Genomic DNA, 24,600 nt, shown 5'->3' with positions numbered 1-24,600 from the left:
CCATTTCTGAATGATCGCTTGAACAGTGCTCCGTGGGATGTTCAAGGCTTTGGAAATCTTTTTGTAGCCTAAGCCTGCTTTAAATTTCTCAATAACTTTATCCCTGACCTGTCTGGTGTGTTCTTTGGACTTCATGGTGTGGTTGCTCCCAATATTCTCTTAGACAACCTCTGAGGCCGTCACAGAGCAGCTGTATTTGTACTGACCCTAGATTACACACAGGTGCACTCTATTTAGTCATTAGCACTCATCAGGCAATGTCTATGGGCAACTGACTGCACTCAGACCAAAGGGGGCTGAATAATTACGCACACCCCACTTTGCAGTTATTTGTTTGTAAAAAATGTTTGGCATCATGTATGATTTTCATTCCACTTCTCACGTGTACACCACTTTGTATTGGTCTTTCATGTGAAATTCCAATAAAATTGATTCATGTTTGTTGCAGTAATGTGACAAAATGTGGAAAACTTCAAGGGGGGCAAATAGTTTTGCAAGCCACTGTACATATTTTTTGTATACTACCTCCTAATAAAAATTAGTAAAAAAAAAAAACACAAAAAAATCTAATTCAAAACTCGGAACTGCTCTGCAATATAAACCATAGTACTTTTTTGTTTGTTTGTTTTTGTTTTTGTTTTTTGTTTTTGTGCAATTTTTCACCATGCCCACAGTTTACAGCAAGTACGCCACTTGCAACCACTGTCAGCGGAAGTTGAGCAGAGGTGCAGACCCCTTAAAGTTCAGCACCAGCTCTCTTATCAACCATCTTTCTGCTAAACATTACCACCAGCATGAGGAGTTCCAGAGGCTGAAGGCATCTGGTGCTGGCAGTGGCACCACACCCATCACTGCACAGCCTTCAGCTGCAGCAGCAACAGCAGCCACCTGCCCTCCTGTTCCTCCAGCACCACCAGCAGGAGTGCGGAAACACACTGCTCCTCCCCCCTCTGCAACTCCTTCTGCCGACACTGAGGCCTGTTCTGGCAGCCAGTCCTCAGTGGCCTCCTCTGCTGTCTCCGCTGATTCCCGTGCTAGCAAAAGGCGACGCCAGAGCCTTTTGAGCGAGTCCTTCCAGGAGGTGGTTAGGGCTCTGCCTCCCAGCAGCCGTTGCGTGCGGCAGCTGAACAGCTTGCTGGCACGGGCCATGTGCTCCCAACTCCTGCCATACACGCTCGTGCAGGAGGGGAGCGACATGCGTGCGCTGCTTGCTTGTGCAGCCCCAGACTGGCAGCTCCCCAGCAGACACTTCTTCGCCCGCCAGGTCATGCCTGCACTGCACCGCTTTGTCATGGCCAATGTGGAGCGAGGGCTGGAGCACGCGGTTGGTGAAAGGGTCCACGTCACCATGGACTGCTGGAGCAGCCGCTTCGGGACAGGCCGCTACCTGTCCTTCACTGTCCACTGTGTCAGCTTGGTGGAAGGGGGTGAGGATGGGAGAGCAGCAGCGGGCACAGCAGCAGCAGCAACACAGTGGGTGGTGCCACCCCGCAGGGTCAGGGGAACTGCAGCAGGTTCCTCCGATCCTCTGCCATCCTCCGGCACACCTGGCCAAACCCCCCGCCTCAGCAGCAGCGAGAAGCCACGCCACTGCCAAGCGCTGCTGCAGTTGGTCAGCTTTGGGAAGACCAAACTGACGGCAACCCATGTGTTGGCCAAACTCCAGGAGCAGGAGAGGATTTGGCTGACCCCCAGAGGCCTCAGAGTCGGAGAGGTGGTGGCCGACAATGGGGCCAATATGGTTGCCGCAATCGACAGGGGAAACCTGACCCACATCCCCTGTCTTGCCCACGTGCTGAACCTGGTGGTGCAGAAGTTCTTGCGCACCTACCAGGGGATGGGCGAACTGCTGGAAACGGCAAGGAATGTTGTGCGTCACTTCCGGCGCTCGCCTGCAGCCTCTGCGAGCCTGGAAGACGTGCAATTCCACATGAAAGACCAACACAAAGTGGTGTACACATGAGAAGTGGAACGGAAATCATACATGATTCCAAACATTTTTTTACAAATAAATAACTGCAAAGTGGTGTGTGCATAATTATTCAGCCCCCTTTGATCTGAGTGCAGTCAGTTGCCTATAGACATTGCCTGACTAAATAGAGTGCACCTGTGTGTAATCTAATGTCGGTACAATGTCAGTACAAATACAGCTGCTCTGTGAGGGCCTCAGAGGTTGTCTAAGAGAATATTGGGAGCAACAACACTGTGAAGTCCAAAGAACACACCAGACAGGTCAGGGATAAAGTTATTGAGAAATTTAAAGCAGGCTTAGACTACAAAAAGATTTCCAAAGCCTTGAACATCCCACGGAGCACTGTTCAAGCGATCATTCAGAAATGGAAGGAGTATGGCACAACTGTAAACCTACCAAGACAAGGCCGTCCACCTAAACTCACAGGCCGAACAAGGAGAGCGCTGATCAGAAATGCAATCAAGAGGCCCATGGTGACTCTGGACGAGCTGCAGAGATCTACAGCTCAGGTGGGAGACTCTGTCCATAGGACAACTATTAGTCATGCACTGTACAAAGTTGGCCTTTGTGGAAGAGTGGCAAGAAGAAAGGCATTGTTAACAGAAAAGCATAAGAAGTCCCGTTTGCAGTTTGCCACAAGCCATGTGGGGGTCACAGCAACCATGTGGAAGAAGGTGTTCTGGTCAGATGAGACCAAAATGGAACTTTTTGGCCAAAATGCAAAACGCTATGTGTGGTGGAAAACTAACACTACACATCGCTCTGAACACAGCATCCCCACTGTCAAATATGGTGGTGGCAGCATCATGCTCGGGGGGTGCTTCTCTTCAGCAGGGACAGGGAAGTTGGTCAGAGTTAATGGGAAGATGGATGGAGCCAAATATAGGGCAAACTTGGAAGAAAACCTCTTGGAGACTGCAAAAGACTTGAGACTGGGGCCGAGGTTCACCTTCCAGCAGGACAATGACCCTAAACATAAAGCCAGGGCAACAATGGAATGGCTTAAAACAAAACATATCTGTGTGTTAGAATGGCCCAGTCAAAGTCCAGATCTAAATCCAATCGAGAATCTGTGGCAAGATCTGAAAACTGCCGTTCACAAACGCTGTCCATCTAATCTGACTGAGCTGGAGCTGTTTTGCAAAGAAGAATGGGCAAGGATTTCAGTCTCTAGATGTGCAAAGCTGGTAGAGACATACCCTAAAAGACTGGCAGCTGTAATTGCAGCAAAAGGTGGTTCTACAAAGTATTGACTCAGGGGGCCGAATAATTACGCACACCCCACTTTGCAGTTATTTATTTGTAAAAAATGTTTGGAATGATGTATGATTTTCGATCCACTTCTCACATGTACACCACTTTGTATTGGTCTTTCATGTGGAATTCCAATAAAATTGATTCATGTTTGTGGCAGTAATGTGACAAAATGTGGAAAACTTCAAGGGGGCCGAATACTTTTGCAACCCACTGTATCTGGCTCCCTTTCATAACCAAAATCACTTTTCTCAGCTATATCTGGCTCCCTTTCAGAACTGAAATAACTTCTCAGCTATATCTGGCGTCCTTTTTTTCCCTATCCAATGAATGCATCTTACCCAGATACACCTCTGATTATAGTTTCAGTAGATTTTCATTTCAATCCAATGTTTATGTCAAATCTAATGTCTAAGTTATTGAAAAAACATCTAATAGTGTATGGCCACCTTAGCTGTGATAGTAATGGCCTCAGTAGGTGTAACATGTGTGACTTTAATGTCTAACAGGCACACAAATATATCTCCAAATCAGTACAGACTGGAAAGTTCAATCCTTTTAACACTGATATAATCTATTGAAATTCAGGAAATGTTCACATGATATTTATAAGGAAATAGATGGTGATTGAATTCTCATCTTTTATCTGCTTCCACATGAAATGTCACTTAGAATTCCCATATAGCCATGGCATGTACCTACCACTATATATAGGTGCACACTGTAGGCAGAGTTACATTGCGGTTCTGTACATTGTAGCTGAGCTGGTAAGTAGTCTCAGGCTTTTGAAAATGATTTTAATGAGAGCATTAATGTATTTCTCAATGAGTCTTTATCTACACAGCTGTTATGCAGATTAGGATTTACCAGTGCATTTTGGAAGGTTGTAACCATTTAAATAATATTTTTAAAGTAACACTGGAGTGGAAAAAAAATGTACGATGAATTGTATGTGTAGTACAGATAAGTAATAGAACATTAGTAGCAAAGAAAAGAGTCTCCTAGTTTTTCAATAGCATTACATCATTCTCTAATATTTGCAGTTTACAAATTACACTCTGTATTGCAAACTATGAAACAAAGCAGAGCTAATGGCCCTTTGACCTTCCCTGCAGTAAAACCTTATCTGAAGTTGTCTTTCTCTGTTTCTTTCATGTATAAGTGCTTCAGAAAACAGCTCTTTTGCATAGATAACAACTGAAGTTTCTTAACTCTTGCTGAACTGGAAACAATATGAGACTCATCTTTGCTACTAATATTCTATTTTCTTAGTTGTACTACACATACCATTATTTATCTCATAACTTTATTTCTACTTTAGAACCCCTTTAAAAGATAATTGTTAAAGGGAATCTGGAGTGAAAATAAAATTATGAGATAACAAATTGTATGTGTAGTGCAGCTAAGAAATAGAACATTAGTGGCAAAAGTCTCACATTGTTTCCAGCACAGAAAGAGTAAAGAAACTTCAGTTGTTATCTATGCAAAAGAGCTTCTCTCTCTTATACATAAATAATCAGTGAAAGACAGCTTCAGGTAAGGTTTTACTGCAGGGAAGTTCAAAAGGTCATTAGCTCTGCTCTATTTTATAGTTTAAAATACAGAGTGTAGTTTGTAAACTGCAAATGTTAGAGGATGATGCAATGTTAAAAAAAAAGCTATAGAACGGAAAAAAATGACACTCCTTTTTTTCTATTAATGTTCTGTTAATTATCCATACTTCACATAGAATTCATTGTGTCATAAGTTTTTTTACCGCTTCATTGTCAATTAAACATTTATATTGGTGATGACCTGACTGTCCATATTTCAGATTGATGTAATGGGATCATTTTGCAGTCTGGGGGTGGTTTTTGAGCGCACAATGGCTTTGCTGCTGGACTGCCTAGCACCATTTACTTTGCTGCTGGACTGCCTGGCACCATTTACTTTGCTGCTGGACTGTCTGGCACCATTTACTTTACTGCTGGACTGCCTGGCACCATTTACTTTGCTGCTGGAATGCCTAGCACCATTTACTTTGCTGCTGGACTGCCTGGCACCATTTACTTTGCTGCTGGACTGCCAGGCACCATTTACTTTGGTGCTGGACTGCCTGGCACCATTTACTTTGCTGCTGGACTGCCTGGCACCATTTACTTTGCTGCTGGACTGCCTGGCACCATTTACTTTGGTGCTGGACTGCCTGGCACCATTTACTTTGGTGCTGGACTGCCTGGCACCATTTACTTTGCTGCTGGACTGCCTGGCACCATTTACTTTGGTGCTGCACTGCCTGGCACCATTTACTTTGGTGCTGGGCTGCCTGGCACCATTTACTTTGCTGCTGGACTGTCTGGCACCATTTACTTTGCTGATGGACTGCTTGGCACCATTTACTTTGCTGCTGGACTGCCTGGCACCATTTACTTTGCTGCTGGACTGCCTGGCACCATTTACTTTGCTGCTGGCCTGCCTGGCACCATTTACTTTGCTGCTGGACTGCCTGGCACCATTTACATTGCTGCTGGACTGCCTGGCACCATTTACGTTGCTGCTGGACAGCCTAGCACCAGATCATGTGAACACTGGGTACACTTCTGACAATTCACTATAACAATACCTGTTTTGGGGAGTTCTCTGAGAACATGAACTCTCCCAAACTCCAAACAAAAGTAATGTGTGGAATTGACTTTTGTAGAATGTACATATCTTTCAGAATACAAAATCTAGACACAATAAAGGCCCGTATGGATAATTAATACTGTTTTGGACATGATTTAAGGGCCCGTTTCCACTAGTGCGGTGCGGAATCGCTGCATATCACCGCTGACAAAATCGCATGCGGATGCGATTCCGCATGCGTTTTTTGCCGCGATTTCGCATAGGCAGGGTATGTGCGATTTTAACCATGTCACTGCCTGTGTCAATTTACATTACTTTCAATGCGAAATCGCACGCGAAATCGCGGGAAAAAACGCATGCAAAAAACGCATGCGATTTCCCTATTAAATACATTGCCTGCGATTCGCCTGCATTCCACACGCAGGCGAATTCTGCAGGGTCTACCGTGCAGAAAAATCCTGCACATAAAAACGCAAATGAAAACTGACAAGTGGAAACAGTCCCATCCACTTGTATTGCCTATGCGAATCCGCATGCGTTGTCTGCATGCGAATTCGCGCTAGTGGAAACGGGCCCTAAGGACAACTGTAGCGAGAGGGATTTGGAGGCTGCTATATATATTTCCTTTTTTGAGCAATACCAATTGGCCTGGCTGTCCTGCTGATCCTCTGCCTCTAATACATTTAGCCATAGATGCTGAACAAGCATGCAGCAGATCAGGTGTTTCTGACATTATTTTTAGATCTGACAAGATTAGCTGCATGCTTGTTTCTGGTGTTATTCAGACACTACTGCAGCCAAATAGATCCGCAGGGCTGCCAGGCAACTGGTATGGCTTAAAGGGAAATAAATATGGCAGCCTCCATAGTCCTCTTGCTACAGTTGTCCTTTAAGTGTAAAAGATATGCCTATTAGTGTTGGGCGAACACCTGGATGTTCGGGTTCGGGTCCGTTCGCCGAACATGGGCCAGATGTTCGGCATGTTCGGCCCGAACCCCGAACTCCCCCGAACATCCCGCTTTTGGGGGCCCTATGGGGTCGCAGGCATAAGGGGGAGCATGCCCCGGTCGCATTCCCCCCACCCCCTCCGCTAGCGCTCCCCCCTCTGCCCGCTTCCCCATACAAAAATTTTCCGTAAAGTTCAATAGTACCTTCAGTGGCTGGCTGGCACTGTGGTGTGAGTGAGTAGGAGGAGTCCGAGTAGGACGCGTTGAGGCCGGGCAGTGGGCGGTTCAGCGGTAGTACCCTTGTGGTACTTCTGCCCTTTCTCTGACCTCACGTCCTCTACGTGATGACGCATACGAGGGTACGCGTGACGCGTACCCTCGTATGCAGAGGACGTGAGGTCAGAGAAAGGGCGGAAGTGCCAGCCAGCCACTGAAGGTACTATTGAACTTTACGGAAAATTTTTGTATAGGGAAGCGGGCAGAGGGGGGAGCGCTAGCGGAGGGGGTGGGGGGAATTTCCGCCCCCCCGCAACCAGGGCATGCTCCCCCCTTATGCCTGCGACCCCATGGGGGGCAGTATTCGGCCGAACAGGGCCCTGTTCGGCTGGGCATTAAGCTGTTCGGGCGAATCCGAACTAAAAAGGCCGAACACCATGAGGTGTTCGGCCGAACTCGAACATCACCCGAACAGGGTGATGTTCTGCAGAACCCGAACAGTGGCGAACACTGTTCACCCAACACTAATGCCTATGCACCATAAAGCAACTGCATATGCATAAATGATACCTGTAACCAACCCCCGGGAAAAAAGTTAGAAGAAGTAGGAACCCTTAGAGCCTCCCCAGTTCTCTCTGCACCCCTCATTCTACTGCCGGGCCCCCCATTGTAGTGTTTTATTTTATTATTTAGTCTCCTCAGAAGGCTGCAGAAGTACTCGGGGACCTAAGTTCTTCCAAAGACAAGTGGCCCTGTACTGCGCACACAAGAGCGTAGACTCACACATGGTGCAGAGCTGCTCATCTTCAAAAGCACTAGGAGACTTGAAGATGCAGCTATCGGGAATACGAATGGGGCCTGGCGGTGGAATGAGGAGTGCAGAGAGGACCAGGGAGTCTCTAAGGGACCCAGAGCCCTCCCTCCTTTTAGGAGAGTATCTATCTTTATTTCCCTGGGTGTGGGGGGGGGGGGGGTGTTACAGTTGTCTTTTAAAACAGGATTGTCACCATAAAAATAAAATTTTAACAGCAACTGGTGAGTGTATTACGTGATAAAGATGCTAATCCTGCATTCAAAACTTTCAAAACTTTTTCTGCTGTTATGATTAGGAGTTATCACATACTTAACCACTTCGGTACCAGCAGCCTCTGCCCCTTTAAGGACCAGAGGCTGCTGGTACACTAAAACGCATCTTCCCGACGAATCACCGCAAAAATCCACTGCTCCCGCTGGTCACGCCGTTCTGTCCTTACTGCAGGCTCCTCTCTCTGCCGTCTCTATGACAGCATAGCACTGTGCGCCGGTCAGGAGTGGCTTTCATTGGCTCCTGATCCTGTCACTCAATGTAAGCCAATGGGATTGGCTTAACGTGATGACAGGGCCAGGAGCCAATGAAAACGGCTCCTGACCTGCACACAGTGCTCTGCCGTCATAGAGACGGCAGGGCGAGCGAATTGCGGCGGGGTGAAAGCAGCGAGATTGGCAGTAATGGCGGGGACACGCGGCTAATGGGATGTTTAACCTATGTCCAGTCAGGGCCGCATCGCCACCTGCTAGACGTAGATTCAACCTACGTTAGTCCAGATCAAGTTAAGGAGCACTGGCCCTTTAGTAGTTAGTGCCAAACAGTTGCATGCTGGGGATTCTTTTTATTTATAATATATTCCTCCTCTTCCATTTATTTCCCTGCCTAGCTGCTAGCAGCACAATACATGTGTTATGTAAGTAGATCAAGTATTTATCTACTTATATATGTGTTTTTTCCCTGGCATAGTATGGCTAATCCTACTGTTTTATAGAAATATAGCTCATTTAAAGAAAAAACTGTAAAAAGGCTATCAGACTTTCAAAACTGGAAGCTAATAAACATGTTGCTTGTGATATAAAGTCAAAAAGTGTTGCAAATATGTACATTCAAAAAGAATGAAGGCTGAGATTAAAGGACTGCTAAAAGGTCAGGTAGGGAACACAGTTTTGGATAATAGAACCAAAGCTGAGATTTTAAATGCATGCTTTGCTTCTGCCTCTACTGAGGTGATTCATTTACCATGTATCCCTCTACACAGAAAACTGCAAAATCAGCATGCCTGTAACAGTGATGGTATTTTAGTGGTCATTACAGATAATCTTATTTTAGTGGCCATTACAGATAATCTTATTTTCTCTACAGATCGGCTTAATTGGCAATATGCAGCTTGTGCTGGTTTTCGCTGTACTTTTGATGGGCATGGCTTTGGAGTCACCTGCTGCTTATGGGTGCCAGGAAAAGAATGTCTCTACCGGTATGACGGGCTATGGGAGGGATGGTCTACTAGGCATATGTGAAACACATGTAGCCCATAGAGAAGGGGAGAATATACTGTATATTAAAATGGAACTTGAAAAGTTAATGATTATACTGACAATAATACATATGACATTTAGATCACATGATTCTTGGCTAATGTTTCATGATTAGAATGAGTCAGCACTGTGGGTGGGAACTCTCACGCAGTAAAGCTTATTCAGTCCATTGACTGGGCAGAGTAGAAAACCAGCTAAACTTATGAAAGAAGAGTAAGTAGCCACTTACTTTCTATATTGAACCGCATAAGCAAAAATGACTTAACTCAGCTCCAGGAAAAACAATTTTTTTTTTGAGGGATTAACATCTGCTGAATGAAGTATATACAAAATCCCAGTTCTCTACACATGGTATGTGTACCTTTAAGATTCCTTCCTTAGGTTTGGTTCAGAGGTGCTTGAAATTGTCATAGTTATATATGATAATATGACTTGTGGGAATACAAAATATTAAATCAATGTAAATAAGTTTTAATAATTACTAATAGTTAAACGCTTAATTGAATGTTTGGAAAACAGGGGAGGGATGATGAAGGGGAACACAATAGAGCAACATCTGGGGGAGGAATAGTAAAGAGCACAATGGACTTGTTTGTTGCATGTCTGCTGTGGCAGATCGCTAAACCACAATGGGCTCTATTCACTAACAGGCAAAAACACAGCAAAATTTTACAGCTATATTTCCGCCAGCGGTAAACTCCGCATTTTTCCACATTCACTAATATTTTCCGCATGTTTTCCGCATGCGGGAAAAAAGATGCGGAAACAGCCATTATTCATGCGGGAATCATGAGGTAAAAAGGTCGCATGAAAAAGTGTTTTTTAAAAAAAAAGTCCACCAAGCACAGCCCTTAAAGAGACTCTGAAGCGAGAATAAATCTCGCTTCAGAGCTCATAGTTAGCAGGGGCATGTGTGCCCCTGCTAAACCGCCGCTACAGCGCCGCTAAACTGGGGTCCCTTCACCCCCAAACCCCCCACTGCAACACTTGGTCGCAGACTTGGTCGTTCGTGGAGGCAGGGCTAACGGCTGCAGCCCTGCCTCCAGTCGCGTCTATCAGCGGCGCATCGCCGCCTCTCCCCTGCCCCTCTCAGTGAAGGAAGACTGAGAGGGGCGGGGGAGAGGCGGAGATACGTGCTGACAGATGCGCGTGGGGCAGGGCTGCGGCGGTTAGCCCTGCCCCAACCAGGAAGCGCTCCCCCACTGCACCGAGGGGATTTGGGGGTGAAGGGACCCCCGTTTAGCGGCGCGATAGCGGCGGTTTAGCAGGGGCACACATGCCCCTGCTAACTATGAGGTCTGAAGCGAGATTTATTCTCGCGTCAGACTCTCTTTAAGCCTCCACACTTCATTAAAGTCAATATATTGTAGGTGATAAAAAATCGGTGAATAACGACAAAATTATGCGCCTGAACATTTTTGAGAATTGATTTTTTTTATTGCGGAAAATACCGACTTTTGCGGAAATTTTTCCGCATGAATCCCGCACTTTTACCGCACTTTTTCCGCATGCGGAAAAAACATGCGGAACATTTTGAGAATTTCAACTTGACGGTATTTTGGTTGCAAACTTCCTGCATGTACTTTACCGCATGCGGGAAGTCTTTGAGAATAGAGCCCAATGTGGAGCACTGTGGAATGAATGCCTAACCCTATCTAATATGTGTTGGAGGCTTTATTCCACAGCCGCTCTCAGGAGTGTAACTATGACCCACCGGCTCCCCTGCAGAAATTGTGAGATCACTTTGGGGCCTGCTCAGGGGGGGGCTGGAGGGGTCGAGGCATGAGGGGAGAGCTTGGCCCCCCTCACCTATGGCTCTCCCTTCTGTGCTCCCCTCCAGCTTAAACCAGTGTCTGTGCAACAGCAGGCAGCGGCAGATACACATACCTTCCTTGCATTCCACCGCAGTTGTTCCTCTTTCAAGTGTCTGACGCTACTTCCTGTATAAACAGGAAGTAGCGTCAGACACTAGAGCGAGGAGCATCCGCAGTGGAACGCAAGGAAGGTATGTGTATATGCCCGCTGCCCGTCGCTGCACAGACACTGATTTAAACTGGAGGGGAGCGTGCAGAGGGGAGAGCGACCCCTCCAGCCCCCAAAACGGCCCTGAGCTGGCCCCAGGCCGCTGTCATATATGAGGTTCCAACACTGGAGGTAAAGGGTTAAAGTGTACCAGAGACGAAACATAAAAAAATAATTATACATACCCAGGGCTTCCTCCAGCCCGACCTGATTACTTAGCTCAGTGCCATCCTCCGCCTCCTGGATCTTCAGTACGGGGTCCACGGTATCTTCGGCCAGTCAGGGCAAGTTGAAAAGCTCCTGGCAACAGAAGCGCGGAGGGAAGAGCTGCACATGCACAGTAAGCCCCGAATGGCCACAATACCGGGACCCGTGCCAAAGATCCAGGAGGCGAAGGATGGCATCAAGGGAGCAATCAGGCCAGAGGGAGCTGGAGGAAGCCCCAGGTATGTGTGATTTTTTTTTAGGTTTCGTCTCTGTTTTCCTTTAAGGGACTCAATACTACCTTATCATCTATCTTTTTTCCTTTATAGAGTGATGTTCCTTTAACAAACATCATTGCATTCCAGCAGTTCTGGAGGTGTGTTTAGCTATCAGGGACAACAGAGAGATGATTTGCATATATGATCAGCAATAATGCACTGTGGGACACCTCAAATGCTCACAACCTGAATAATCACAAATACCTTCTGTTTTGAGAAGGCAAAATTCTGTTAGTTTATGTTTTTTGCCTTTGAGGCTCCGTATTTGGCTCTGATACAACTCTGGCACTTTATTTGGCCTGAGGAAGTGGGCACAGACCTATGAAATACATATCCTATATAATAAAACCTAATTGTCCCTGCGTCATCCTGTCCCTGTGTCCGTGCGTTTGTGCTACTGCGTATGTGCAACACAGAAAGCTGTTGGGACAGGAGGACGGGGCCAGGGAGCCGGGCCTGCATGTGCACAGGCGGACGGCTGCTCGCAGGCAGTGGAAGGGTGTGGTCTTGCGGCGGATGGGTACGCAGACTGACATGCGGCGGTAGCATCGGTGTGACAGAGACCTAGAGCCCGTTTTTAAAAGGGCTTAGGTCAACTAGTGCTTAATAAAATTCATATTTATATGAAGTTGTAGTTAATGAGGTAAGTCACCTCTATTTTTCTATTTTTAGTGGTTTTAAACTCAGTTTTATCCACTTCTGGGTGCCTCTTACAGCCTTTGCGCTTTTATAATAATAATAATCTGAACATTTATATAGCCCTTTTCTCCTGTTGGACTGAAAGCGCTCAAGAGCTGCAGCCACTGGGACGCGCTCAAGAGGCCAAGTTGCTACCCCCACTGCTCATGGGGCCAGTGCACATGTAGCTGCAGATGAATCACTCACCTGTCCCGGGGCCAGTGGTGCTCAGCAGAGCTCGAATATTCGAGTAGCTCGAATATTCGAGCTCTTTTTCAGCTATTCGAGCTCGGTATTCGAGCTCCGAATAGCTGCAGCTATTCGAATGGGCTATTCGAGTAAACGCGAATAGCCCATTCACTATTCGAGCTATTCGAGCAAACGGCGCTATTCGAGCTCGGGTACCGAGCTCGAATAGCGTCATAGCCCAGATTGATGTCCTTAGAGCCAATCAGAGGGCTCCCAGACCCTCTGACGGCAGCCAATCACAGAGGGGGACCCTGGCCAGCCCCTACCCTATAAATAGCGGCCGCCATGTTAGGTTTCTCCGTCCTTGCCTGAGACTTGCATAGAGAGAGAGTTGCTCCTTTGTGCTTTGGCTTAGCAAGAGCTCTATTGTGGTCATTTACCTAGCGTTTTTGCTCACATACACCTCCTATACACACCTATATTGTTGTTAGTTAGATAGACATTGTATTTTAGTTAGTAGCTTTTGTGTTACATAGACAGAGACAGCTGCTGCAGGCAAGCTTACAGCTTTAGGCCTCAGGGCCTGCCTGTGTGGGCAGCTGTTCTCTCCTGTCCTCTGTTAGTATATTTCTCTCATCTATACCAGTATTTCTGCTGTCCTTTACTACTGATTGATTCTGTATTTAGTATTGTAGTTATACTGTACTAGGACACTCACTGTCACTGTTCATAGGCTAAGGCTAAGGCTACTAGCTCCTGCGTGTGTGCACTCACTGTCTTGTACACACACACTCTATTTCCTTCTGATTACTGATTGATTATTGTAATTAGTTGTACTTACTGTTACTACTTACTCTTACTGTACTAGGAGTCTAGGACACTCAGTCACTGTTCATAGGCTACTAGCTCCTGCGTGTGTGCACTCACTCACTGTCTGTGTACTGTAGTGTACACACACACTCTATTTCCTTCTGATTACTGATTGATTATTGTAATTAGTTGTACTTACTGTTACTACTTACCCTTACTGTACTAGGAGTCTAGGACACTCAGTCACTGTTCATAGGCTACTAGCTCCTGCGTGTGTGCACTCACTCACTGTCTGTGTACTGTAGTGTACACACACACTCTATTTCCTTCTGATTACTGATTGATTATTGTAATTAGTTGTACTTACTGTTACTACTTACTCTTACTGTACTATAGGAGTCTAGGACACTCAGTCACTGTTCATAGGCTACTAGCTCCTGCGTGTGTGCACTCACTCACTGTCTGTGTACTGTAGTGTACACACACACTCTATTTCCTTCTGATTACTGATTGATTATTGTAATTAGTTGTACTTACTGTTACTACTTACTCTTACTGTACTATAGGAGTCTAGGACACTCAGTCACTGTTCATAGGCTACTAGCTCCTGCGTGTGTGCACTCACTGTCTGTGTACTGTACACACACACTCTATTTCCTTCTGATTACTGATTGATTATTGTAATTAGTTGTACTTACTGTTACTACTTACTCTTACTGTACTATAGGAGTCTAGGACACTCAGTCACTGTTCATAGGCTAGCTCCTGCGTGTGTGTGTGCACTCACTGTCTGTGTAGTGTGTACACACTACACACACTCTATTTCCTTCTGATTACTGATTGATTATTGTAATTTCTAGTTGTACTTCCTGACTCTTACTACTTACTTACTGTAGTAGGGACACTCACTCAGTCACTGTTCATAGGCTAGCTCCTGCGCGTGTTTGCGCGTGCGTGCACTCACTGTCTGTAGTGTACACACACTAAATTTACTTGTGATTACTACTGATTATTGTAACTGCTAGTTGTACTTCCTGACTGTTACTACTTACTTACTGTATTAGGGACACTCACTCAGTCACTGTTCATAGGCTAGCTCCTGCACGTGTTTGCGCGTGCATGCACTCACTGTCTGTAGTGTACACACACTCTATTTCCTTCTGATTACTGATTGATTATTGTAATTTCTAGTTGTACTTCCTGACTGTTACTACTTACTTACTGTACTAGGGACACTCACTCAGTCACTGTTCATAGGCTAGCTCCTGCGCGTGTTTGCGCGTGCGTGCACTCACTGTCTGTAGTGTACACACACTAAATTTACTTGTGATTACTACTGATTATTGTAACTTCTAGTTGTACTTCCTGACTGTTACTACTTACTTACTGTACTAGGGACACTCACTCAGTCACTGTTCATAGGCTAGCTCCTGCGCGTGTTTGTGCGTGCGTGCACTCACTGTCTGTAGTGTACACACACTAAATTTACTTGTGATTACTACTGATTATTGTAACTTCTAGTTGTACTTCCTGACTGTTACTACTTACTTACTGTACTAGGGACACTCACTCAGTCACCTCACCCACCAACCCACTCCATTAAAGTACCCCACTTTTAACCCGCCCTTTTAAAAAACTTTTGTCTTTACGCCCAAAACATCGAAGATGTCTGGAAGTGGCAGCCAGCGTGGTTTGGGCAAGGGGAAGGGCAGCAAGGGAATCAGGAGGAGAGGGAGCAGCATTGTGGCAGGCCGCGGCCGCGCCACCATGCACAGTTCCGCAGCAGCAGCGTCAGTGGCTAACATTCCTCCCATAGCCACTGGCCGTGGACGCCTTGGGCGCCGCCCAGCAGGAGCATCTGCAACTCACGCTGCAGAGACACAGCAGCAGCAGCGTGTAGCACCTGCTCCGATTTTCCTCCAGCCGGGTCGGAAACGTCCCATTGAGGAAAAGCATGCAGACACTGTGGTGCAACTCATGACGGAGGATGAGCAGCCCGCCATCAGCTCTGCATCCGAGGCCTCCACCCTCACCACCACCACCACCACCCCTGTTCGCAGCAGCCGCCCAGCAGGGTCTGGGGAGGAGGCCAGTTCACCGTCACAAGTTGGCGACCTGTCACTCAGCAGTATTTTTACCCCAGGCACCATCAGGGTATTGTCTGCTGTTGTTGGCGATTTGGAGGAGGAGATGCTGATGGGCACTTTGGGGGATGAGGGATTGGACAGCAAGACTGTGGCGACAGTCAAGCAGCCCATCCATGCATCAGGAGAGGAGTTTGGGGGGTCATCATCCCAGCAGGACATGTTTCAGGAGGGGGAGGATGATGATGACCCGGTGACAGACAGAGACTGGGTGCCACCACCTCCAGGGGATGTCGTCCTCAGCAGCTCTGAGGAGGAGGAGGAGGATGCGCTTGTGGGCCTTGCAAGGAGGCGCATCATTGCAAGCATTGGCAGCAGTAGGCAGGTCCCACAGCCTGCTGGTGTCTCAGGCTCAGCAGCAGCAGCAGCAGCATCTGCCAGTACCACCACCAGCCGCACCCAAGCCCCCCCCCCCCCAACCACCACAGGGAGACAGGCGGCAGCAGCGCTTCCATGCCGTAGGGGGATGTTTCTGTCACCAATCTGGCGATTTTTCACCATGCCCACTGTGTACAGCAAGTACGCCACTTGCAACCACTGTCAGCGGAAGTTGAGCAGAGGTGCAGACCCCTTAAAGTTCAGCACCAGCTCGCTCATCAACCACCTTGCTGCGAAACATTTCCACCAGCATGAGAAGTTCCAGAGGCTGAAGGCATCTGGTGCTGGCAGTGGCACCACACCCATCACTGCACAGCTTTCAGCTGCAGCAGCAGCAGCAACAGCAGCCACCCGCCCTCCTGCTCCTCCAGCAGCACCAGCAGGAGTGCGGAAACGCACTGCTCCTCCCCCCTCTGCAACTCCTGCCACCGACACTGAGGCCTGTTCTGGCAGCCAGTCCTCAGTGGCCTCCTCCGCTGTGTCTGCTGATTCCCGTGCCAGCAAAAGGCCACGCCAGAGCCTTTTGAGCGAGTCCTTCCAGGGGGTGGTTAGGGCTCTGCCTCCCAGCAGCCGTCGCGTGTGGCAGCTGAACGGCTTGCTGGCACGGGCCATGTGCTCCCAACTCCTGCCGTACACGCTCGTGCAGGAGGGGAGCGACATTCGTGCGCTGCTTGCTTGCGCAGCCCCAGACTGGCAGCTCCCCAGCAGACACTTCTTTGCCCGCAAGGCCATTCCTGCACTGCACCGCTTTGTGATGGCCAATGTGGAGCGAGGGCTGGAGCACGCGGTTGGTGAAAGGGTCCACGTCACCATGGACTCCTGGAGCAGCCGCTTCGGGACAGGCCGCTACCTGTCCTTCACTGTCCACTGGGTCAGCTTGGTGGAAGGGGGTGAGGATGGGAGAGCAGCAGCGGGCACAGCAGCAGCAGCAACACAGTGGGTGGTGCCACCCCGCAGGGTCAGGGGAACTGCAGCAGGTTCCTCCGATCCTCTGCCATCCTCCGGCACACCTGGCCAAACCCCCCGCCTCAGCAGCAGCGTGAAGGCCCGCCACTGCCAAGCGCTGCTGCACTTGGTCAGCCTTGGGAAGACCAAGCTGACGGCAACCCATGTGTTGGCCAAACTCCAGGAGCAGGAGAGGATTTGGCTGACCCCCAGAGGCCTCAGAGTCGGAGAGGTGGTGGCCGACAATGGGGCCAATCTGGTTGCCGCAATAGACAGGGGAAACCTGACCCACATCCCCTGTCTTGCCCACGTGCTGAACCTGGTGGTGCAGAAGTTCTTGCGCACCTACCAGGGGATGGGCGAACTGCTGGAAACGGCAAGGAACGTTGTGCGTCACTTCCGGCGCTCGGCTGCAGCCTGTGCGAGCCTGGAAGACGTGCAAAAGGAGCTGGATCTGCCACGCCATCGGCTGATCCTTGACGTTCCGACTCGCTGGAACTCCACCCTGGCGATGTTGGAGCATCTGGTTAAACAGAAGCACGATGTCAAACAGTACCTTGCCCTGGCCACTGTTTCCGCCGCTCAGAGAAGGGACAAGACCAGCAACATCCCGTCCATCGTCCCCAATGATGACTGGAGGCACATGCAGAAGGTGTGCTTAGTGCTGGCTCCCTTTCTGCAGGCCACTAACATGGTGAGCAGGGACCATGCTATGGTCTGCGAGTGGGTGCCCCTGGTTTGTCTGCTGAACAGGGCCCTCGATGCTTTGCTGGAACAGGGAGCGGCAGCCTTGGACCAGCAGGAGCTGCAAGCAGCTGCACAGTCCACCTCTGAGGGGGAGGAGGAGGAGTACTTGGTGGAGGTCCCTGACCTTGCTGCTGATGAGGGGGAGCAGCACAGTGCAGCTGAGTTGGTGCGGGGGTGGAGAGAGGATGAGGCTGACGAGGCAGAGGAGGAGGATGAGGACAGCAGCACTGCCGTCGATGTGCCAGCAGACGTGGCCCGCCTCTTCCCAATGGCAGCGCACATGCTGACGTGCCTGCACAGGGACCCCAGGGTGATCCAGATGAAGCAGAGGGAGGACATCTGGATCAGCATGATGTTGGACCCACGCCTCAAGGGGAAGTTGAGCCAGTTCCTGCCGCCTGCAGGAGGAGACCCAGCGCAACAAATAAGGAGCTTGCAGCAGGCCCTTGTTGAGCGCTTGGAGGAAGCCTTCCCCCAGCCTTCCACCCCCACTGTCCAGCAGCCAGCACAGAGTCAGCAGCAGGTGCCTGCATCCAGCAGCAAGCGCCCCACAGACCTGCTGTCTCTCAGCCACGAGCTCTACAGGACTGTAGAGGCTCCGGCAGCAGTGACTAGAGAGGAGGTGCATGCAGCAGCATCCTCCACCGGTCACAGCCAGCGCCTGACCCGCATGGTGGCTGACTACATGGGGTCCTACAGCGGGCTTGACAGCGATGCCCCTGTTGATCCCATGGAGTATTGGGTCAAGCGCCTGGAGATCTGGAGCGAGCTGGCGCAGTACGCCCTGGAAGTGCTGTCCTGCCCCCCTTCCAGTGTGCTGTCCGAGCGCTGCTTCAGTGCAGCTGGTGGTGTGGTCAACGAGAAATGCTCACGTCTGTCTCACAAGTCTGTGGACAGACTGACGTTTCTCAAGATGAACCAGGCGTGGGTGGAAGGCGAGTTCCTGGCCCCTGTTGTCGGCGAGAGGGGGACATGAACTGGCTAAGAACCATCGTTAATGTGCCTTACCACCCTTTACCACCTCCTGGCTCCTGCTCACTAAGCCAGCCTGGTTCACTTTGACTATTACGTCGCCTGCAGCCACACATTTTACACCTACAGTGGGCTGCTGTGTACTGCCCTTCTGCTGTCTGTCTGTGTTTCCCACTGCCAGGGTACACAGATTTACCTTCTGCTGCCACTCTGCCACCAGCTATTACGTCAAACAATAGCTATATATCTGTGTAATTTGTTTTACAAACAAAACCAAAAAACCATAAAAAAAAAAAAAAGGTTTAATTTTTCTGAGGTGCCCGGGTTGAAAACTGTGTTGTCCCAGTTGTGTATTGGACACGATGTGGGCTGCATGACCGCTGTCTGGGACCTCCTGTTGTGTTCATTTACGGCCTGGTATCACCGCTAGGTACCAGGGCTATTATGTCACGCTGCCTGCCTGCTGCCACACTCACACTACTCCTCCATTCCTCCTGCTGCTGCTGTCTGTCTGTGTTTCCCACTGCCAGGGTACACAGAATTACCTTCTGCTGCCACAATGCCACCAGCTATTACGTCAAACAATAGCTGCACACATAATTACTCCTCCATTCCTCCTGCTGCTGCTGCTGTCTGTCTGTGTTTCCCACTGCCAGGGTACACAGATTTACCTTCTGCTGCCACTCTGCCACCAGCTATTACGTCAAACAATAGCTATATATCTGTGTCATTTGTTTTACAAACAAAACCAAAAAACCATAAAAAAAAAGGTTTAATTTTTCTGAGGTGCCCGGGTTGAAAACTGTGTTGTTCCAGTTGTGTATTGGACACAATGTGGGCTGCACGACCGCTGTCTGGAACCTCCTGTTGTGTTTATTTACGGCCTGGTATCACCGCTAGGTACCAGGGCTATTATGTCACGCTGCCTGCCTGCTGCCACACTCACACTACTCCTCCATTCCTCCTGCTGCTGCTGTCTGTCTGTGTCTCCCACTGCCAGGGTACACAGAATTACCTTCTGCTGCCAGTCTGCCACCAGCTATTACGTCAAACAATAGCTGCACACATAATTACTCCTCCATTCCTCCTGCTGCTGCTGCTGTCTGTCTGTGTTTCCCACTGCCAGGGTACACAGATTTACCTTCTGCTGCCACTCTGCCACCAGCTATTACGTCAAACAATAGCTATATATCTGTGTAATTTGTTTTACAAACAAAACCAAAAAACCATTAAAAAAAAAAAGGTTTAATTTTTCTGAGGTGCCCGGGTTGAAAACTGTGTTGTCCCAGTTGTGTATTGGACACGATGTGGGCTGCACGACCGCTGTCTGGGACCTCCTGTTGTGTTCATTTACGGCCTGGTATCACCGCTAGGTACCAGGGCTATTATGTCACGCTGCCTGCCTGCTGCCACACTCACACTACTCCTCCATTCCTCCTGCTGCTGCTGTCTGTCTGTGTTTCCCACTGCCAGGGTACACAGAATTACCTTCTGCTGCCACACTGCCATCAGCTATTACGTCAAACAATAGCTGCTCACATTACTCCTCCATTCCTCCTGCTGCTGCTGCTGTCGGTCTGTGTTTCCCACTGCCAGGGTACACAGAATTACATTCTGCTGCCACTCTGCCACCAGCTATTACGTCAAACAATAGCTATATATCTGTGTCATTTGTTTTACAAACAAAACCAAAAAACCATTAAAAAAAAGGTTTAATTTTTCTGAGGTGCCCGGGTTGAAAACTGTGTTGTCCCAGTTGTGTATTGGACACAATGTGGGCTGCACGACCGCTGTCTGGGACCTCCTGTTGTGTTTATTTACGGCCTGGTATCACCGCTAGGTACCAGGGCTATTATGTCACGCTGCCTGCCTGCTGCCACACTCACACTACTCCTCCATTCCTCCTGCTGCTGCTGTCTGTCTGTGTCTCCCACTGCCAGGGTACACAGAATTACCTTCTGCTGCCAGTCTGCCACCAGCTATTACGTCAAACAATAGCTGCACACATAATTACTCCTCCATTCCTCCTGCTGCTGCTGCTGTCTGTCTGTGTTTCCCACTGCCAGGGTACACAGATTTACCTTCTGCTGCCACTCTGCCACCAGCTATTACGTCAAACAATAGCTATATATCTGTGTAATTTGTTTTACAAACAAAACCAAAAAACCATTAAAAAAAAAAAGGTTTAATTTTTCTGAGGTGCCCGGGTTGAAAACTGTGTTGTCCCAGTTGTGTATTGGACAGGATGTGGGCTGCACGACCGCTGTCTGGGACCTCCTGTTGTGTTCATTTACGGCCTGGTATCACCGCTAGGTACCAGGGCTATTATGTCACGCTGCCTGCCTGCTGCCACACTCACACTACTCCTCCATTCCTCCTGCTGCTGCTGTCTGTCTGTGTTTCCCACTGCCAGGGTACACAGAATTACCTTCTGCTGCCACACTGCCACCAGCTATTACGTCAAACAATAGCTGCTCACATTACTCCTTCATTCCTCCTGCTGCTGCTGCTGTCGGTCTGTGTTTCCCACTGCCAGGGTACACAGAATTACATTCTGCTGCCACTCTGCCACCAGCTATTACGTCAAACAATAGCTATATATCTGTGTAATTTGTTTTACAAACAAAACCAATATCTGAAAGTAGGATTAGGCTGATCACCACCTATGGAGTTCACTGGGACAAGTTACACCAATTATTAGGTCGTCACTGGCATATACTCACAGGCTCAGCAGAGATTGCGGAGATGATAGACCCATATCCAAAGGTTGTAGCACGGAGGGCCAGCAATTTAAAGGACATGCTGGTCAGTAGTGAATATAGGAAAAGCCCACCCCCAAAAACATGGCTAAATAAAACCCCAGTTCAGGGGATGTATAGGTGTGGGAAATGCAAGGCATGCCCCTATGTACATAAGGCCAAGACATTTTGGGATAGTGGAGGCTCTAATGAGTTCCAAATAAGATCCTTCATCAATTGTGATACTGAAGGTGTTGTTTATATGGTGTCTTGCCCCTGTGGCCTTATGTACATAGGGATGACAGAGAGAGCCTTAAAAGTCCGCATCCTTGAGCATATGTGCAATATTGTGAATGGTAACATGGACACGTCATTGGGCAAACACTATGCCCAATATCATGGTTGTAAATTACAGGGCACACTATTCAAGGGTATCTACAAACTGAATATGTCAAGGCGGAGGGGGGATATGACCAATGAACTGCTATGTAAAGAGGGAATGTGGATCTTCCGATTGCAGACCCTAAGCCCCTATGGCCTTAACAATGATTTCAGTCTAAAGCCATATCTACAGAAACAGATTTATACTAGAAGGAAAAAGGAAAAAAGTGTACTGAAAGCCCCATGAACCACTAGCTAGTGATAGTTGAAGGAATGTGTTAACCTCTGAATGGACGCAAATGTATGCATGGTGGAGAATAAGCATGCACTATTTTGTACAAACCAGGAGGACTCCAATGCACTCACTATGATCTTTGAGCTGCCTCTAATGGACGCCTACCCACTTCCTGTGTAGAGCAGGTTGTCATATATATACCTCTTTGAAAAATGAAAAACAATCAACTATGTTGTATATGAGAGGGGTGCATGAGGGATCTTTTGTCTATGACCACTTCTATGTGTGAGCGAATAATGACTGTAACAATCTGTAACTGTGTTCCTCTCGCTACTACTTCCTGGAACTTTGTGTATAGTGGCAACAGTTGCTAAGTGGGAGGCGTAGTGGAAATAGGAGCAGTGTATATATAAGGAAGAATGAGTACGCCCAGTTTCACATCCTGACGAATCGCCTGTGAGGGGCGGGAAACGCGTCGATGGGCGGAGTCCAAGTGTCATGGTGACGTCACACCCGCGCCAACCGATGAACTAGCCCTGCAGTACAAGCGCTGCTGTTCCGGCGTTGTGTCGCCATTACTGGCTGTGTGGTCTGATATGTGGCCAGCAGGAAGCGGGTTTTTTGCGCAGTGCTGAGACGCTGATCCAGCGTGGTGCAGTCTACCCTGTCGCCATAGTGAGTTGGAATAATCTGGTGAGCGCAACCCAAGTCTATTTCCGGAAGCTGGACTGTCTCTCCCCACATCGGGATTTCATCGGGCCAAGGCTCCATAGTGGGTACCCACTTAAAGATGTCACAGCGGAGGTGGTAAGAGTGACTCTCCTGTGCTGAGAATGTATATCTACTTCTGAGGTGATAATCCAGCATTTACATCGCTGCTGTGCAGGTGGACTCATTATCCCCTATGGGGAGTGTACACTCAGTTATCACGCCACACAGAAGAACAAGGCAGCGCTTTTGAGTGCATGGGCGCCATTGTGTGTATGCGTGGGTGGACGAATGATGCCGGCTTAGGTCAGATAGTTATAGGACTTAGGCAATGAGCTTGAATTCATGACTCTTGGATTTTCAGCGAGTTTTTACTGGTGTTTTAGTGAAGCTGATTCTTGCATGCAGTCAAGCTAGTCTGTGTCATTTGTGTTTTTTGACAATAAATTTTCTACTATCTGACTCAATATATCGTGAACCCTGGCCTCTATTTGTATATTGGCTGCACGACCGCTGTCTGGGACCTCCTGTTGTGTTCATTTACGGCCTGGTATCACCGCTAGGTACCAGGGCTATTATGTCACGCTGCCTGCCTGCTGCCACACTCACACTACTCCTCCATTCCTCCTGCTGCTGCTGTCTGTCTGTGTTTCCCACTGCCAGGGTACACAGAATTACCTTCTGCTGCCACACTGCCACCAGCTATTACGTCAAACAATAGCTGCTCACATTACTCCTCCATTCCTCCTGCTGCTGCTGCTGTCGGTCTGTGCTTCCCACTGCCAGGGTACACAGAATTACATTCTGCTGCCACTCTGCCACCAGCTATTACGTCAAACAATAGCTATATATCTGTGTAATTTGTTTTACAAACAAAACCAAAAAAACATTAAAAAAAAGGTTTAATTTTTCTGAGGTGCCCGGGTTGAAAACTGTGTTGTCCCAGTTGTGTATTGGACACAATGTGGGCTGCACGACCGCTGTCTGGGACCTCCTGTTGTGTTTATTTACGGCCTGGTATCACCGCTAGGTACCAGGGCTATTATGTCACGCTGCCTACCTGCTGCCACACTCACACTACTCCTCCATTCCTCCTGCTGATGCTGCTGTCTGTCTGTGTTTCCCACTGCCAGGGTACACAGAATTAGCTTCTGCTGCCACTCTGCCACCAGCTATTACGTCAAACAATAGCTGCTCACATAATTAATCCTCCATTCCTCCTGCTGCTGCTGTCTGTCTGTGTTTCCCAACGCCAGGGTACACAGATTTACCTTCTGCTGCCACTCTGCCACCAGCTATTACGTCAAAAAATAGCTATATCTGTGTAATTGGTTGTAAAACCAAAACTACAAAACCATTACAAAAAAAAGGTTTATTTTTTCTGAGGTGCCCGGGTTGAAAACTGTGTTGTCCCAGTTGTGTATTGGACACGATGTGGGCTGCACGACCGCTGTCTGGGACCTCCTGTTGTGTTTATTTACGGCCTGGTATCACCGCTAGGTACCAGGGCTATTATGTCACGCTGCCTACCTGCTGCCACACTCACACTACTCCTCCATTCCTCCTGCTGATGCTGCTGTCTGTCTGTGTTTCCCACTGCCAGGGTACACAGAATTAGCTTCTGCTGCCACTCTGCCACCAGCTATTACGTCAAACAATAGCTGCTCACATAATTACTCCTCCATTCCTCCTGCTGCTGCTGTCTGTCTGTGTTTCCCAACGCCAGGGTACACAGATTTACCTTCTGCTGCCACTCTGCCACCAGCTATTACGTCAAAAAATAGCTATATCTGTGTAATTGGTTGTAAAACCAAAACTACAAAACCATTAAAAAA

At 48.4% G+C, this 24,600-nt stretch overlaps 1 protein-coding gene across 1 annotated transcript in view; it reads left to right on the top strand.

Annotated features, from left to right (window-relative positions):
* Positions 1 to 11,755: 11,755 nt before the first annotated feature.
* The window catches only part of LOC137536792 (mannose-binding protein-like), a 36,725-nt gene continuing 23,880 nt past the window's right edge, over positions 11,756 to 24,600 (top strand). Inside the window, exon 1 of the mRNA XM_068258993.1 lies at positions 11,756 to 11,804. Within this exon, the coding sequence (XP_068115094.1) occupies positions 11,756 to 11,804 (49 nt within the window). The remainder of the gene's footprint in view (positions 11,805 to 24,600) is intronic.

Source organism: Hyperolius riggenbachi, chromosome 10 (assembly GCF_040937935.1).
Source record: "Hyperolius riggenbachi isolate aHypRig1 chromosome 10, aHypRig1.pri, whole genome shotgun sequence".
NCBI lineage: Eukaryota > Metazoa > Chordata > Amphibia > Anura > Hyperoliidae > Hyperolius > Hyperolius riggenbachi.
Note: the sequence above shows the minus strand (reverse complement) of the source record. Positions and strands in the feature narration are given on the sequence as shown.